This window comes from Lates calcarifer, linkage group LG20 (genome assembly GCF_001640805.2).
Source record: "Lates calcarifer isolate ASB-BC8 linkage group LG20, TLL_Latcal_v3, whole genome shotgun sequence".
Taxonomy (NCBI): domain Eukaryota; kingdom Metazoa; phylum Chordata; class Actinopteri; family Centropomidae; genus Lates; species Lates calcarifer.
The window spans coordinates 22429067-22448534 of NC_066852.1; the positions used below are offsets into that span (position 1 = coordinate 22429067).

A 19468-nucleotide genomic window follows, 5' to 3' on the forward strand; every position below is an offset into this window, starting at 1 on the left:
CTTGAGCAGAAAAATCATGGCAGAAGTTGGTGGATGCCCCCCTGCACACACTCTCCCTCCCCTTCCCCAGGTCAATAACCTGTAAAGATTTAGTGTTTAGGGCCCATTATTTCCTGCTTTCAAGTCACACATTGTCAAAGGCAATGCTGAGGCTGGAGTCACAGTGCCTGAGTGGGAAGCAGGGGATACAGTGATCACTTGGGTAGTAAAACTGTGACAAAGAAAAAAGGAGGGAAGAGTGTAAACTGGCAGAGAAATAGTTGGATTTCTAAACTGAAAGCGATCAAAAATTAAATGCACTTAAAATCTGCAAATGCTGATCACATCTTTCTAACATTATTTAGAAAAAAGTTGTTGTTTTGAAACAAAGTGTCTCTACTATGGCTGCATGTTCCCATGTCATGGTGTGAAGATTAGTTACTGATGCAAGAACCAAAAAGACAACTAGAACGTTGCTAAATAATTGTTGATGTGAGTCAGTTCGGCACAGGAAAGAGGCCGAGCTGAGCCAACAGAAACAACTGGAGACATGGTTGAGACTGCAGATGATAGGATATCCAAATGGCTTAACAACAGGAAATGCTTGAAACATGCAGCTTTTGTTTTTTTTTTTTTGTTTGTTTTTTTTTAACTGCACTCAGGTGCACTGATTTACATACTTGTTTATTTAGTTTGATTCCAAAATCCTCTCTTCCACCCTGTTAAATCTTCCACATAAAACTTAATAAGTGCTGACTTCAAACGGGCAAATCGGATCAATTAGGGAAATCTCACAACAAGAGCTATTTAGGGGAATAAACTTACCTCAAAATACCACAGGACTTGTAGTCATCAAGCCTGTGTTATCTGCCAAAATGACACCATACAGAGGGTACTAGCTCTTTTCCATTAAGTCATCTGTTTTTCCCCAAATAGGGTGTCAAAGCAGGGATATTATTTGGTTTGTTAACTAAAAAAAAGATGAAGAAAATCCCCCATGTTTAGATTTTGTCCAGACCCACAGCACAGATGACATTGAGATCCAATTAGTTATCATTTATGAGAGCCTGAGCTCAGCTCTCTGGCTGCCTTCATCAGCTGCTTTTATTTTGTGCTACAATAAAGTTAAAAGACATTGCTTACGGCATGCATACTGCATTATACAAAGACACATATAGTCCTAAATAAAGAACAGCTAAGGAGAAACTGATCTCCATTCATTCTATTCACTAATGTTTAACAGTTTGAAAGTAAACCAGGGTGTCAGCGGGTCTCTGAAAAGTCTTAAATCATCTGGAATTGTAAGGCAATGAATACTGTTATTATTAAAATTCTAAATGTTAAAGATTTCTTTAAAAAACTTTGGTAATTTTAACTCTGAAAACCAGTGGCAAAAAATGTTATTAATAATTTCCCTCTTGTGACCAAAGTGAAGTGGATCCTCGTGTTAAAAACAGTTTTGATTTGAGGATTTGTCGGCCCTCTCTTTCCTGCAGGCCCCTTCACTTTGTGCACGGGCCTCCACATAGCTCTGGATATAGATACAGCAGAACTGATACTGTAGAGGCAATGACAGCTCTTGGCAGGCAGCCAAAAGTAGGGAAGTGTGTGTGTATATGTGTGGGAGGAGGTGGTGGTGGGGGGGGGATACAATCAGCTGAGGCAGAAATAGGCCAAATGGTGACTGTACGGTTCAAAGGGTTCGCCTGTCCTCTCTAGTTGCTCTCTGAATGGGACTTTTTTTCCCCCCTCTCTTTTTCTGCTGTTACCTAGTTGGGTTATCAATTAAATTATTTACTGGGCATACATTTAATTTAATTTAATTTAATTACTGTGTATATCTCACTTTCTTACTTTTTTGAGCATTGTGAGGGTATATAAATTGAATCTAAAAAAGCAGAATTGTGAAATGCTGAAAAAAAGTACTTGGATTTTGTCCATCCAGTTTGCATGATAGTAAATTGGCATGGTTGAATCTCATGTGTGAAATACATTACAAAAGATCAAACATAAAATAGTCTGTGACTTATCAACACTTAAACATAAAAATGATTTTGTGCTGAATATATTTTGATATTTAGGATTTACTCCCTTCAGTTGTATTAATGTGATGGCACTACATTCATAGTTTATGTTATAGGACATTTCAGTTATCTGTTTCTTGCTGTGGAAACAAAACCATGCCTGGATGAATTTGATGTACTTCAGTTTTAAGCCACAGGAAATCTATTAAATATGCAGTTACTTAATAACCAGTTAAGATTTACTCAGTTTATTATCATCTTCTAAAGTCTCTAACCTTGGTGGAAATTAAACTTTAATGACTTGTGTTAAACTGTGCCACTAGCAGGAATTGTGACAGAACATACCAGGATTAGAGACAGCTTCCATTTCTTTTTCAGCTGTATGTGCTTTTTGATGTTTAAGGAGCTGATTTATTCACTTCAACTAAACTGATGGAAACATCCCCAGTTTACATAGATTTTTATGCAGCATTTCAAAGGTCTGTGTAAGTCTGAAAGTGGGTGACAGTTTGACAGAAACATCTGCATTGGTGGTGTGTGCTGCTGTCATGCTGGGTGCACTCATTATGTCTTTGTACTCTTTATGTCTTTCAGTTTAACCCACAGAGATGTCTTTGCATATTTAGTGGACATCTAATGAAGTAAAAGGCTCCTTCTATTGAACTTTCACTGGGTACATTTACATGCTGTTCCCTTTAAAACCAGTTATTCAAGCAAACTGGTTTTGGGTCAGTTCATACAGACATAATAACTTGAGTTAAAAGAAGCAGGGGAGCTTCATTCTCCACACAGACCACCTCAGGCAAATGTGAAGAAACAGTGTTGTCAGTGCAGTAATGTTACTGTTTTCCTGTATCTATTGTCTGTTGCATTCCTTCACACTGTTAGAAGCATTGTAGCTTTCAGTAATAATTTACAGTTCCTTTTGTGTGATCACACCAGTACTGGATGTGATGCAACATGCAGTGGGGTGTGGCGGTCCCTATAAGAAACCCTGGCCATTGCAACACAGACACATCTTGAAGCTTTTGTTTTTGTGGGGTCGCTGATTTGTTCTATTAACAGATTTATTCAGAACCCCAAACTTAACTCAAGACTCTCAAGACTTAAAAGTTATAATTCTTAAAATCTCAGTTCTGGCAACACTGTTACTGGTTGTAATAGAAAGTGTCTTTACACCTCGAGGATCTGGGTCACAAGACACTACTCATCATCTTAAACGCAACAGAAGAAGTTTTATTTTCTGCATTTCTATGCCTTTCTACAGACAGTAGAGAGATGACATAAAACATGAGAGAGATTCAATAAAGGTCGGACTCTAACTAGGGATGTTGCAGATCATGCACAGCGTATTCACCCCTAAGCTATAACTTTACCAAATTATGGACATATCAGTATCCTTTCTTTACGTAAACACCACCAGTAATTATCAAATGAAGTACACAAGCATGGTATAGTTTGATAAAGTGCTCCAAAAGCTGCCTGCAAGATAGTCAACTAATAGTTGCAAATCAATAAACCCTGTCCCCCCTAACCCCCCCAAAATCCTCTGGAGGCCATCCAAAAACCCTGTTTACTCCTGGATTGAAGTGCTTTTCCCTCTGACCGGCCATATTAGTATTCCGTGGCCACTTGCTTGTTTTCAACAGTTATAACACAATATCCATGCTTTGCTTTTATGTCGCACCTCCCAGTGGAATTAGTAGCATAAAAGCAATCCTTGTGTGTCCTGGCTACTTCCAGATGGCTTTGGGAGTGCTTTTATCTTCTCCCTCTGCCTCGCTCGCTCTGTCTCCTTTCACTTTCTCTTGCTTTCTTTCTTCCCCCCACATGAAAGTGCCGTCGGCAGATCTTTGCTTAGCCGGGTTCATTCTCTCTTCATCCGAAAATATAAAAGTTTCAAAGAGCATTTCATGAGGGAGCTCTTCCATAAATGGGATTCATAGCTTTCTAATCTGTGCTGCGAAATTGATCTAAAAAGTTTCCCAGAGCTATTGGCCAACTTACATAATGCAATAAAAGGTCGTGCCTGAGAGAATATTTACTTTTATTACCATTTGTGTCACAAACAATCCCCCCTCTCCGCTCCCCCATTTGGGACTGTAACAGAATCGAGATCCCTTGCAAGAAAAGCCATCATGACATTTCACTCAGATTTACAAACACATTTTTGTATGCTAAAGTAAACTGTCAAAAGAATTAGTTTAAGAAGTTTTGGAATCTATTCATTAATAGAAGAGTAGGCAACATAAAAAAGCAAGAATTGAGAGATATGCTGTCTAGACTGGGCAAAGAAAATGACATGTACTAATTATTCATTCATTCATCTGACTGTCACATGGTGCAGCCAGGACATATAGAAAAGATGCATTTGTCTGGCCATTCACTTAACATTGGAAAACCAGTGACTAAATACAGCCTTGATTTAAAGCCCAAGGCATGAGCAGGCCAATAATGTAACTGAAGAACAACTGGACAGGACATGGTAACAGAGAAGTGTGTGACTGCCTACACTCATATAAAACCTGCCTAATTACACACACTGTTATGACACAATGAAGAGGCTGTCAAATTTGATTGGCTGGATTCCATTTCTGCCGATGTCAGTGCATACCAGGGGCTCATTACAGAAACTGCGACAAGTAGCAGTGAAAATCTAATAGCCAGCATGAATGTATGACACACTGTTATATCATTACCAGAACAATGTTTTACTGTTGGGCATAATGCTAGAGAAAGTGGAGGCATTTTTTAAACAGGAACGTGGTTTTATTTATTTTTTTTCGAGGACTTGGTCACACGCTGCCTGTCTCATGGAATAAGTCTAACTTCAGTTCCAGGTGTGACTCTCTGTCGAGCTCGCGAGCAGATGATGGTAACAATGCACAGAGAGGATCATCAGAGGGAGCGTTGATTTGACACAACAGTAAGTGTTCAGGCAGCTGACAGATACAGAGTTTCAGCTGCACTCACAGCAGACCGGACAGTTTACAAGACACACCACCCTCAGACAGACAGCACATTTCATGCTTGGATATGAGAACATAGGGAAAAGGTCTGTGGCACTCAGACTTACAGTATTATGTAAATTAATCACTACACAGCATAGATTTTGGCAGTATTCGATTGTTTAAACTACATATGGCATAATCGGAAAATTTAATGTAAGAATTGTATTGCTTGTTTGCCTAGTGATTCTACAGAATAATAAAGAAAATAGCAATAAGTAATAACAATCAATAAATACAGGGAAAAGATTACATTTATTCTCATGACATTTCTATTGTTATGTGGTAACATTTTTGGGAATCTGATTTGAAGCAGAGATCAGCAATATCTGAAAACACTGAAGACAGGGGCTGGATGTGCAGTCATTCACTAATTTACTACTTACTATATATAGTGTGACAGACAATGCATGTAGCTGACCATCAATTGTACCCAACTTTTTACATTGTGTTGCACACTTTGAGGTGGGGTCACCAAATTCAATGTACTGATATTACTCATAGAGTAGGTGTAACTGGTCCTACCCTAACAGGTACAACAAAATGAGCAGGTGAAAGGTACAGTATATTAATAATACCTGTCCACGCCTGAGTCCTGAGTCCTGAGTCCCAAGAGCATGCTAAAGTGAAAAATCCTGTGGGGGTGGACCATGGTTTAGAATTTAGAATTTCATTTTCTTTCACTTCTTTACTCTTTTTCAGATCTGTTTCTACCTTCACACATCATATCATTTGGATACTGAGTGCTGCAGAATAAGTTGTGACTGTAGAACTAGTGTGTCTAACAAACACCGTCATGGTCATCACCATATTAGAAATGTGTTGATTGTGTCATTACGGTCTACCAACACACTTACAAACACTGCATGAAAAGCAGCTCAGTGTTATTGTGTGTGAGCTGCCCAGTAAAATGTCGCACCAGTTAGTTCCTGCACTCTGTGTGTGTGCGTGCGTGCGTGCACATGTCTGTAGGTTTTACAGTCGAGCTTGATACATGCACGCTCGCGCACACACACTCACACAAAGCAACACAAATCCATACTAGCCACAGGCTCCTTTCCAATCTATTTTCTGCTCAGCTGGTTTTAAATGAAGTTATTATGACTCATTAAAATGCCCACAAGCTTGTGGAAGTCGGCCAATTACGATTTAAATTTAGCCTCCTGCTCTCACAACCTTATCTCCCCCCAGTACTACCTACCTCTCATCGTAGCCACTGCTTTTTTTCTTTTTTGTTTTGGGAGGGGGGTTTTGTAATGCTTTCAGAAACCCTTTAATGACCCCCTCCCCACCCTCAACACACACACACACGCACACATACACAAATGCAGACAGCCCACTCACCTCCTTACATGTAGGCCTACTTTGACACAACATGCAAGAAATGAGATAAGGTTATGGGACTTCAGTGATCCATGTGAATATCTTTGCAAAGAATAATTACATATTAAAGAGAAACAGACAAAAACAAGAATAAAAAAATCAAACACGAGGTTATATCAACATGTGCAGTCCAGATACACATAGCAGCACCTCCTCCAAATGTGGCAAACACCACTAATTGCTATACAGAACTGCACAACTGGACCTTGCCAGTACCACATTTACACACTCTCACATACACACTTTTTAGTTTTTACATAACTGAAGTTTTCTTTGGTAAACTAAGGTTTCACAGGGTTATCTTTAAAAAAAAAAAAAAAAAACTTGGCCAGACCAGAATTATTTGCAAATACATCTCCTCATTATGCACTGTTCATTTTGCAATGCATTAAAAGGCCAGATGGGTTTGTCACATGTAACATATTAAACACCAGGATCGATTCATTAAATCAAAGAATGTGTCTGGAAGTTGTGTAGATTTTCCACTACTCTTCTGCACAGAAACAGCATCTTCTATTTTTCTGGTAACTTAGAGTAAATATTGTATCAAGGGAGAATGATTCTGATGATGACAGTCACTGCTGAGTGCCTTAAAACCGAGACTTATTTTGTCCAAATAAGTGTTGCGGAGGACTCACAATCAGCTCTTCCTTTCTGTCATCCTGACACCCTGAGACAGTCTGAAGGACCCTTTGCCTAAAAAAAGACGATCCCAGAATACCTGGAGACTAGACCGAGCAATTCCACCTGATCCAGCTTTAGCCCCCTTGAGCAATGTTCACTATTCACCCAGTAAGAGCCCCCAAAACACACACACACACACACACACACACACACACACACACACACACGCACACGACCTAATTTAACATCACACTCTGGAGCAAACAAATGTCTGCAGCCTGTGCATCTTCTCTTTCCTTTCGAGTTAATGGTAAGCAGTGTGTGTGTGTGTGTGTGTGTGTGTGTTTCTGTGTCTGTGTGTGCGTGTGTGTACAGCTTACCACATGTTTGTGTGTTAGTGAGAATGTGTGTGCTTGATTTGTGTGTACACATGTGTTTATGACTGTGTGCATTCTACAGTATCATTCGAATTTCCAGGAGAGCAAATTAATTGGCAGCCCTTTGCAATAATTGACTTTTTACCACACACACATGTGCACGTGCACACACACACACACACATGCATCAAGCACACACAGTGAGCACTCACGTCTCTCTCTCACTCAGACACATACACACACATGCTGCTCGCTGACAACAAAGCTGCTGGGAGGAGGGAGGGATGATGAAGCGAATCCAAAATTCAATCGACTGTGTTCTTGTTTTGAGCAGAAGGCACACAGTGTACTGTACTGTGAGAGGCCATAAAACTCTCACTCTCCACTAAAAAAGAAAAAAAAAAAAAACAGCCTTTGGTAGACACACTGACGTTTCAGCAATCACCCTCCATCAAAACACTTTGTCTCGCATACAAAAATAAGACTTGGCATCAGAGCGGAATACCAAATCAGGCCCATTAAGGGAGCACAGGGGCACTCGCTACTTAGCAACCAAAAGGATTTAAAGCTGCAATATCCCTGTAATAAAAGGAATAAGATCAAGTCCTCCTGTTTTTTTCTTCTGGTCTGAAAATAGAGAGGGCTGAAAAGTCAACTTTGAGCTTCCCTGTCTAACTTTTTGATTGACAGGCTTTATGAGTCACTAGTGCCACAGGAAAAAGAAATGCAGTAATCTGATTACAAACTAATCTGTTGGAGCTGCTTGTTTGACAAAAGGTGATTACTTGTGGGATTATTTTAATAAAAGCAGTTATGCTTGAGGGGGGTTTAATCTTTTTCACATCTTGAAAATAAGAATTGTGTTGTTCACTAACTTATTTTACAGAATCTGAATGTAAAGTAACACCATCATATTTCTAAGTGGATTCTGATCACTGAATACAGTACGGTAGATCTGCTAATTACAACTGCATAGCATCAATTTATATATACTGACTTACTGTTTCACCTATTGATTTTTTATTGATTACATTTGATGTCAAGTTATTGTTTCATTTGAACAGTTCTTACTTTGCCTACATATCTGCTTGTTTTTATATCAATCAGTGTTTCTTCATTCATGTATTCACTTGTTAAATGGTATATAATTGTAAATTTGATGAATTATAGGACTATGATAAGGTGTCAACAAAGGCTCATCCCATGGAGAACCTGAATGTGCAAATTTAATCTCAATCAGCCCAATGGATTGTTATTTTTTTCTTGAGTAGAGTACCAAGTCTTGATGTCATTTCCAGGACAGGAACAGCTGTTCCACTAGTTTGCACTATTTGCAGTGGGTTTCTTCTGAACAACCCTGTCTCTGAAGGCATCAGTAAAATGTTCACAGACAGCTTATTTGTTTTCTGCCAAAATATCAGATTTTGCAGGACAACATCCAGTTGTAGTGACCACAGCAATATTAAACTTTTTATGGTTATGTTTTGGCATTTAGAGCACTTGGTTAAGGTTAGGGAAAGACTGTGGTCTGCTTTAATACAGAAAAAGTTCACAGTAACTTCAGACAAAACGTAGTTACTTGCATTTAAACAAAACCAAGGTCTTTCTCCAACCTGAACCAAAGTGCTTCTGTAGCCTAAACCTAACCACAGGACTGTAGATGTAAACCCTGGTTTCTGGCGTGACTGTCATGCACTTTGTACTCCCTCCATCCACCCAACCACGTCCTGGCGGGTGATAAATGTAGCACTTCATTCATTCAAAAAAAATGTTGCCTTTGAACATAATCCAGCCAGTGATTATGTTGCCTCCACAAAATAATTGGGAAAACAGTTAACCACTATATTTCTAAGAGACAGGGTTGTTCTGAAAAAAAGTAAACATATTCCTGGTGTTGACTATCCACATTCTTAAATGAGCAAACAGACAGACTAACCAACATTGCCATCCTTAGCCTTGCCCCAGCTACAGGTGCTTAAGTGTGCTTCACATACTTTGGCACCTGTAAAGTCCATTTAATACCAAAGTATGAGTTGAGCTGCTCTGCAATAACATGCCACGAAACATATTATTAGACAGTGAGACATCCTCTGCTAGTAAGTGACACACTTCTCAGCAGCACAAGTTACAGTAAAACAGCCGCTTCCTGGAAGACAGCTACAGGTGTCAGGTAGAATCACACTGGGGTAAAATGACTTTTAAGGCAACGGGACATGTAGTCGTAGTGTGCTTCCAGGCACAGAGCTGTCAACCTGGTCAGCCACAGACCTAGAGGATCATACTGTTACCTCACATACTGTTTGGCCTGGCTATTTTTATGTTTTATTTCTTTACAAACACTGCTTTTCCAAGAAACTCACAGCACAGGTACACTGAGTTCTGGCTAAGGAGCGCAGCTGCTCAGACTAACACGTTTCCAATGAAGTCACATTTGCTCAGGACAGAGGTCTAACAAGTTCTCCCCACACTCGTCCTCCCCCTTCCTCCACCCCCTGTCTCTGCTAGGGGAAATAAAAATATCAGTCTGACAGCAAGGGCTGATGGTACAGTATTATAAGTCGACCCCTGCCTTGTGTCACCTCTCACTTGTCTGTCCTCAACGTGCCCTCCCCTCATGTAATATAACCCAGCTGAGATTTGTCAAGCTGCATAATCCCAGTGGTGTGTGGAACAGTAAATCAACAGGTCAGGGGAAGTATTACAAGAAGTGCAGGGGAAGGGGGAGATTTAAGTTGCAGGGAAGGAGTAGTGTTATGCTACTAAAGGATGAGCTACTGCTGTTTATCAGCTCTGTCTGTCATTCTGTGTTAATGTACCCAGGGAAATAGCAGTGATATACTGTATGTGTGTTCATATTCACGCAAACAGGACAGAACATCAGCTGTGGTTTAAAAAAAAAAAGTACATGAAAACCGCTTAACACTTTGGGCCATAATTTTTTTTTCTGAACTACTTCTTTTCCTACTACTTGCTTTTAATAGCACATGCCCCCCCACTCCCATCCCCCACCCCCCCACCCCCCTCCCTCGAGTCTCCTGTCTCTCTTCTCACTCATGCATACACACACACACACACACACATGCACGCAAAGCAAGCACACAGTCAGACACACACACGCACACACATTTAGGAATTTGTGGCCTGGAAGGCAGTCAAGTTTCATTAATTTCTGGGTTTGGGTACAGTACAGTGTGTTCCTGGACTCACATCTGCGAGCGATCATAAATGCTGGAATGCTGGCAGAACATCCAGACCTGCCGGCACAAATATGTCGTCATCACTGTGAGGGAAGAGCCGGCACAACGCCAAAACAGCCGACCAGCCGACAGCCAAACAGCCAAACAAACGCCACGGAGATAGGAACACAGACAAAGAGCAATGGGAAAGCAGCCCTCCCGCCTCGCTATGTTCATATCCAAATTCTTTGCATTTTTTTCTCATCTAAACACTGGACATTTACGTGGGCATTTTACTCCCACGCTCAGATTGAGATCAGACTGGAACAAAGCTTTTAATTTTAGGGAGCCAAGTTGAACATCTGGTCAGGGACAGAAGGAAAACTAGAGTTTTGGCTACCTCTGGCACACTTACAATAATGTTAGTTAATGTGTACTATTTAGGTCAAATAAACTATGGAGTATGGAACAAAATATAAACAATTAGGTGTTAGATGCACAGATGCTTAGAATACTCTGTGCATGGCATACTACTTTATCTTTAAAATCCACTTGTTTGTTTGATTATCTACTGATTATTAATTTAAAAAAACATCCTGTTTTCTGCTCTACATATGGCTATGTAATCATGTCATTGCTTTTTTGTCATTTACTGTCAGAAATGTTCTATTTCACAGCATACAACACAAAAAAAAGATCAACCAGCAGGGAACATAATGCTATGCTACCAACTGAGGTGTCGTAAAAGATGAATTCCCTTCGGGCTGGTTGGAAACAGTATCCTAAACTGCAAACCTCACTCTGGAAATACACTGTACTGGCTGTACTGGCTGACTAATGCACAAACCAAACACAAGCATACCAAACTGATGAAGCCTGTGTGACACGCCATCACCACATCAGTGCTAGCATATGACCTCAAATGCCAGGAGATGTTCATGTAAAGTCATGTTTCCATCAATAATGTAAGAGACTCTGAGATGATATGTGTTTGTGGGTAAGCTGTGATTCAACAAGTTAGCATGATGGCTATAGACCAACTGCGTCTGAAACTGTTAAAAGTTTGTTATTTTGTGTGCTTGATATAGTCAGTTATTTTTTTCTTGCACAAACAACAACCATTTCTGCCACACAAAGGGTCCTAAAGTTAGAGGGATTCCATGGTACAGAGCAGGAAATATCTGATCAAAGAGGTATACGTGCCTTTAGACTAACTAAGCAAATCAATGCCACTTTTTAATAGTTGGTAGTACATAGGTTTGACAATCACTCAGTAGAATGTCTCAACACCGCTGACGGATTTCCAGTGAAACTAGTGGAACGGGAACCAGCCAAAAAGATAAATGAATACAGGCAAATAGATTCCACAATGCTCCAAATTTTCTTTTTGGTTTCCCCAGTACCAGGCATCATGAAGACCATCTCTCCATTCATATATCATGACATTGTGGCCTTGAGGACTTATTCTGTAACTGCCAGTTAAATAAAATTGATATTTTTTAATGTGCTCCAGGTCTCTCTCTCTCTCTTTCACACACACACACACACACACAGCTGGCTAATCCAGGAACTCTTTACTATGTATACATACTGTAAACAGAGGATTAACACTCTTAAGCTATAAAGGCAGTGAGATGAAAAGTTGTGGTGGTAACAGAGATGGCGATGCGGGTGTTCAGGGATAGTCTTATTGGTAATCTTATTATGCTGCATCGGCTCTCTGAGAAAACAAACTGTGAATCATATCAGTCTGGTCTGGTCTTGTTTGATGAGTTGACACACACACACACACACACACACACACACACACACACAAAAAAACCTGGTTATTTTTGATACAGTAGATAAAATACAGTTTGATTGCTACCTATTAACAGTGAATTAAAGCTTCAGTGATGTTTCTGATGTCCTGCTAGGAGTTTGAGCACACATACAAAACTCATTTAGACAACTTACTTTAAGAACGTGAAAGTTAATTCTTTACCTTGGAAAAAGCAGACAAAACAAATAACTTGGCAGTGAACTTTGCTTAGCTGTCATAAAGATTTAAGAGATTAAAAGCTCTTGAAAAAGTTAAAGTGTACCTTGAGTGAAGTTTTTTCAAATAAAAATGTTTTTTTACAAGCCATTTTAAAATTTAATTAAAGAACTACTCCTATGTTAAATGTTGTCTAAACACAAGCGGCCATATAAGAACTTTGACTAAATAATACACAGTCTACAACAAATAATGATTTATCAAGCTCAAAGAATAAGTAAATAAGATTCTGAATTTGACCAGACATTCAACCCAAGCTTTAATCAGCTTGTGAAAACTCTGCTATGGACAAATGTTGGTCAGCACAAAAAAGTATGGAGGTACAGTATCCAGCTCTTTGACTGAATTCAGCATTACTATTATTAAGTTTTATTGTTGTTTAAATTGGTCAAGGTTCACAAAATGCTGGTGTTATTGTTCATCTATGGAGTGTGAAGTGCTGCAATCATTTAGAGAAAACAACATCTAGGACCTCAAAAAGCACCCAAAAGGGGCTGAGTCACAGCTCTCCACCCTGCACGAACCCCCATCTGCAGGCTTTGGCTCTGCAAACGCTGTCAAACACTAAACGTCAGGCAGAGATTAAAAAAAAAACAATGTGGAGAGAGGACTGAGACAGAACGAGACGAGAGGAAAAAAAATAAATAGCTGGCACAAGGTAGACTGTACATACTGTACCCTCAGAGGTGGCAGGCAGCCCAGACTGGCGAGCTGCCAAGTCCTTCGTACAACAAGCACAGAGAGACAGACAGACAGACAGAGAGTGAGAGACAGAGTGGAAAGCAGAGGGGAGGGAGGAGGCAGCAGCAGCGGCGGCGTCTGAAACGCTCCACATCCACGACACGCTGCGCATACCAAAAAGCCTCTCCACTCTCTCGCTTCATCTCCCCAATATTCTGTCTTTTCTGAAGCGAGCTGAAGGATGATGGCGGCGGGGTGGTGGAGGAGGAGGAGGAGGAGGAGGGGAGGTTGAGGGTTTGGGGACTCGGTGAAGTGTCATCATTACAGAGAGACACGATAAAAATCGAGACGCAGCGTCAGACCAAGAAAAGCCTTGAAAGTCAAACGGTGGAGGCGGAGGTGGAGGAGAAAAAAATGGAAAAAAAAGTGCAGTGAAAAAAGACAACAAAAACTATCAAAGAAGCTTTGCCTCAGTGCTGTCTCTTCCCTAACCGTCGCCCGTCTCGACAGAAGCGCTTGTCTTGCCTTTTACGCCAGACCAAAGCGGCTATGAATCAACACTGATGTGTGTAACAGTACAGGTTGATGTCGTGCGTCAAGACAGCCCCGCTTGGAAAGAGGAAAAAAGAGAAAGAAAGAAAAAAGTTTGTGCACTTGCTGCCACTGTTGCTAAAAATACACTGCCCACATCTTCCGCTCAGTTGCCTTTCTCAAGGTGGAGTATGTGGTTCTTCCTAGAGTTTTCAATGTTATTTTTTTTCCATTTGATCTCCGATCAACAGAGTTTTCACCTTATGTCAGCGAGTACAAATTGTGAGTTATTATTAACCTGTTGACACCACAGAAGCTTTTTAAATGATCTTACCATTGGAAATCTACTCAGGTAATGATTACCTTGGTGTGGTCCAAGCTGACACAAACACTCCCTGGAAGAAAATATTTAGCGCTTACTTTTTCACACTAGTAGTATACTTTATTCAACAAGTAATTATAGCCTCTCTGGCCTTTAAGCTTTAAGTCATTTTTGTCACTGCAAAATACTGAATGTGGTTCAATATGTGACATATGTGAGTGTGTGAAGTTCTGCTTATGTTGGCTCTGTACATGGTCATTTATCCTGTTAAATGCGTATTGTCCCAGGTGTCTACCTTCACTGTGATACAGGGATAATTTGGTAACACATACAAAACCACAAGAAACACATATCATAAGACCCTTACACATACAGATCATTATAGATAATTAATTTACTACATTTCAGATAATAGCTGAAGAAGAAATACACTTCCTCTGCTACAAGCCTAATTTTTATCCTGGTAATGAGCCTTTTTCATCATCTTCAGCATTCCCAGAGAAGCTGGCTGACTTAAATGTGTGTTAATTGCTACTACTGCTCAGAACTCACAACAAGTGCAACACCTACATTCATTAAAAAGGGGGAGTACTAAGTAATAAGTAATAGGACTCCATTGGACATGCTGGCTCCAGTAAGCACTGGTCCAGAACAGTAACTGCAACTATTATAACTTAAGATTAGGCTTTCTGTCAGGAGACCTTATACCGTGTCAGCAGCCAGAGCATGGCTCTTTAAGGCTAATCTGCACTGGAGAATGCAGAGAACAGCACACACACTTCAGGAACAGGCAACAAGTGTCTGAGCACAAGACTGACTCACCCTCAGCCTCTACTTTGTCATAACTCCTGACTTCAAGAAAACTCTTGACTTCATGTTTATTTCTGCCACTAAACTGTACAGCACGATGTGAAACAAACATGGGTGCCAGCACTAGGACAGGAGCTCTAGGGCTCCACATTATGTCTGTGGAGGCACAAACCATAGTGCGAGAAACAAAAATCTCCATAACAATCACTATCCCATTTGTTCCTGTGACAGAGCTCTCTTCTCTCTGCTTTGACAAGTGAGTGAGAAGGGGAAGCATATATTTGCAGCAGGGACTGTGAAAATGGGGTGTAATTTTAAAATAAACAGTGAATATTTCCTTGGAGCAACTTTTGTTTTTGACACGCTGAGTTGTGTGCTGAGCCAATTCACTGGCACAGCGTGAGTTTGTCATTCATCTTTGTCACAACGTAGCAGGAGTGTCAGCATCCATCTCAGTCATTGTTTAAAATTTGGTGAGATACAAACAAACAAATGATCCTGGTAATTATCATTTTCTGCCAACTGACAGTAGTTGGCTGGGGGAGTGGGTGAGTGGGGGAGGGTGTGTGTATGTATGGGGATGTATCCTCACCACTGACAATGATAATACCAAGTAGACAATGCAGGCCACTTAGTGTGTCTCACTGGAAAACATACAGGATACCGAATAGAGGGCTCAATCTCTGGGCCAACGTCAACACATGGATTTGGGATTTTGTGAGTGTGTGTGTGTGCAGAAGGGGTTCCCTCAGAGGTCCCATGGCTTTTACAGTGTCTCAATAAACCATTTGCACTTAGGGCCTTAGGACTGAGGAGCTCTTTGCTGCCTATAAAAGACGGGCCTTGCCATTAAAGCAGTGCTGCGCTAAGTAGGCTCAGAGTACAGGGACTGCTGGCGTGTGCATGTGTGCACCTTTTGGGGGGTGGGTATAACAGTGTCAGACTAGACCAATCAATGTGTCCAGTGTTCTGACTTGCACTGCCTTTCAGACCTCTAATGTCATAGAGGTGTAGAATGACAGGATGATGATGTGCAGGCACCTCTCGGGTTAAGTTTCCCAGAGCTGCTCAGCTTTACTGGGCTGAACAGTTATTTAATTCACAAATCACTGAAACTGGGTTATGCTCCACATTCTCATATTCAAACCACTATATTTATAGTGAGATAAATCATGTGTAAGGAAAGTTATCCTTTAATTCAGCTGCAGCAACTTCAGTCTTGGTGTTTGTTGTAAATACTTTCTATCAAGTAAAAATCTGTTTTCGATATACTGTACTTTACTATACAATAGTAAATCAGTCACTTTGAATGGGTGAATGAGTGTTAACCATATGTAGATGAAAGTTGCAGTTAAGCTACAAGAATATTGCATAAATCTGCAAAAAGAGATTCACTCTATTAAAAGGACCATGTATGTTTTGCCCATTTATTTGTAATCATGTACTGCATACTTTTCCATTACTGACTATTCGGAAAGCTTACTGCAATGCTACTTTTTGTTGTCCATTCATGTAAATAAACCACCAAAAGCTCCAACCTCTAAAGGACATAAACCTTGCTTAAGTTCAGGACTGGAGCTACCACGGAGGACAGCAAGGTTGCATCTTTGAAACGGGATAAAATATAGAAGATAACATTGAACAATTGAACAATAAGTGAACAAATTAATAAATAAGGAAAATTAGGATTGCACTAAAGTATTTTGACCCTTGACCTTAATACTTCTAAAATCCTGGATATATCAAGTCTGCTCTCATTTTTGTCAAACTTCCAATTACACTCTTAGGCAATATACTGTAGTTGTAAATGCTGAGTGACTTGAAAAGTCTGCACTGCATAAACTTTGACAGCTACACAGTTATACTGTATACCATAGTAAAATGTTAAATAAGCTTTAACAGGATTTGCACTAAATGGGTTCAAACATGCAAACCCACTGGTATGGCCCTTTAAGGAGCTGTTTACTGACCTGTAACTGTCAATGATTTCATCATAGACTTCAGCAGAGTTTCAAATGACCACTGTTCTCTAAAGTTAGATTCATATCTTTCCTCCTTGACAGTAATAGTAATATTAGTAGTAAAACTCACTCTGAGAAAAGCACTTTGCCGTATAATGCTTCATTGCAACTGTGAGAATAGCAGTAATGAATGCTCTATCATTGAGATGCCCGTCAGTCATTCACTGTAACCAAGAATAAACCCAGCAGTGATAACAGGAGGTACTGCTTTCTCAACAGAGATTATAGAATGGCATTGTGGTTTTTGGGTTGGTATGATTTCTTTACCTGAATGAGACAGCAAATGCATCCGTAGACGGAGGCTGTCCAGGAAGCTCTTCCCACACAGTTCACAGCCGTAGGTCTTCATTCCGCTGTGCATCTTCCTGTTGACAAAGAGCAAAACAAACACTTTATTGTTTGGACTCTGCTGGTAAGAAAGTTTTGAGCAGACAAGGCTTAATGTGCATGCATATCACTGAAATAGATGTTTGTGTCTCTAACAAAGTGGCGTCTCTACAGCTCATAACTGATGACTTTGAGCACAGTAAAGAAAGGCCTTTTGCAATATGAGAAAAAATGTCACACTCCATCAATCATAACATCAGCACATAACAATAACCATCTGGGTAACAAGCCGTCCAACTACCACACATATTCTTCTACAGGGGGCACCACACCATGACTTGGTGCTCTAAATCACAAGATGCTATTCAAGCAGAGGCACTATCAACTCCCTACATCTCAAGTGCTGCGGATGGATAGCATGCTAAGAAATGAAATAGAATGATTTATTCAGGCAAACATGTGGGACAGCTATTTAGTGTATGAACCATTACATGGGTCGGTTTTTAACTTCCATGAGGTGATGCATAGCTTGAAGAAAAATCAGATCTGCAATGACTTGCCTTTTTAAAAACGGACAGTCATTAGGATGTAACATAGTTTAAGCACACAAGGTCAGACAAGAGTAAGGGTCAATATTTGATTATGTGGTAAAGGCCTTGAAGGTTGGGTAACTAAATAACATCTGACAACATAAAGTCTAGCCTCACGACTCTCTCTGTTACGAAATCCTCAAAGACCCCTTGGCTCAGTACAAAGCATATTATTCTTGAGAGATATCTGAAAGTGCTCTAAAGCAATTAAGGTGACACGAATTGCCAAACAACTGCCACAGTGCCTTAAGCCTCCCAAGAACTTCAAATACCTCGCTTTGAGAGAGGTACACAAAGGCACACACACGCCCATGATTGTAATGATTGTTTTTCAAGTTGGTGCTGTTTCAGATTTGACAGAATCAATATCCCTATAAGACCATTGCTCTTTCATAGCGAGGCTGAAAAACACTACTGTCATATTTTTGATAATAATGCCAGATCAAGAAATGAAGACTGAGACGTGGTGAAAAACAGTACTGATAATTCCTTAAGCAAATGATAAGACTTTGGTTTGATTAGAATGTTGCTGGATTTAAGTTAATGTTGAATTTTGATTCAAAGGTGAAAAAAATATACCACAAATGTGCATAGAAAAACTGTCTGATTCTATGCTCAGGTGAGTGTATGCTTCTGGCAGACAAACAAGACAATGTCAAACAGAAGGATTTCATAGTCTCTGTCGACGCGTCAGGTGGCACAGAGTGATCAGCCGAGTGCATTCTTGGGGAAACAATGCCCTTGATAAGAGATCTGCTCAACTTGGGCGAGATGACAGCCATCCATCTTAGCGTCTCTCAACAAAGCCGCAGAGGAGGAGGTGGTGCCACTCTCCCAAAACATGACTGATTGATGTCAGATGTCGAATGCAAATTGATTTACAGCTCTCTTTTGTGCCTCGAGAGGAGGAGCGAGAGACAGAGCGAGGATGAGACCGAGACAGACAGAGAGAGATTATAGCATGTCCTATGGCAATGGTTGCTGGAGTTATTAAGCAATGAAGTCTAGTATGACTTCAGTGGCAATTAATTGCAGTAAAACATTCTTGAAACCTGACAAGAAGAATAGTAAAAATCTGAAATGTAACAAAAGTAGGGGGGTTGAAGAAGTCATGATAGCCATTGTAGTGGTTAGAATTTGTGAAGAGACCTTGGAAACCAAAGCCAGAATGACAGCCCTTTGGCAAGTAGTGAGTAATTAAAAGGCCCTATAAATGCCAAATGCCCCCAAAAGGGAAAGGAGAACACTTGAAAAGCCAAAATGGGAGAGAAAGTAACACACTGAGAGACAAGACTGACACAGCTGGGAAATGAAACAATGGTCTTACACTGTTAGATATCAATTTGATGGTACAGACCAGGAGTAATATACTTTACTGAAACATTTCTGCTTCCCTTTTCCCTGTATACCCTTTGACAACCAGCAGAGAAATTTGAATTTGTTGTGTTCAATAAAAAGCAGGCAAACATGGTTAACAATAGGGCATCAAAATGCAATCACACTGCTGTTGGTTACACTTATACTAGGACAGATCAAAAGCTACTGCACAAGACTGAAATATCTTATACAGATGCATT

General features: G+C 40.2%; 1 protein-coding gene across 3 annotated transcripts in view; it reads right to left on the bottom strand.

Annotated features, from left to right (window-relative positions):
* The window catches only part of zbtb16a (zinc finger and BTB domain containing 16a), a 137769-nt gene that overhangs the window by 68389 nt on the left and 49912 nt on the right, over positions 1–19468 (bottom strand). For all 3 annotated transcript variants that reach the window (XM_018689289.2, XM_018689288.2, XM_051078792.1), the window contains exon 3: positions 17242–17339. In XM_018689289.2, coding sequence (XP_018544805.1) covers positions 17242–17339 — 98 coding nt within the window. The remainder of the gene's footprint in view (positions 1–17241; positions 17340–19468) is intronic.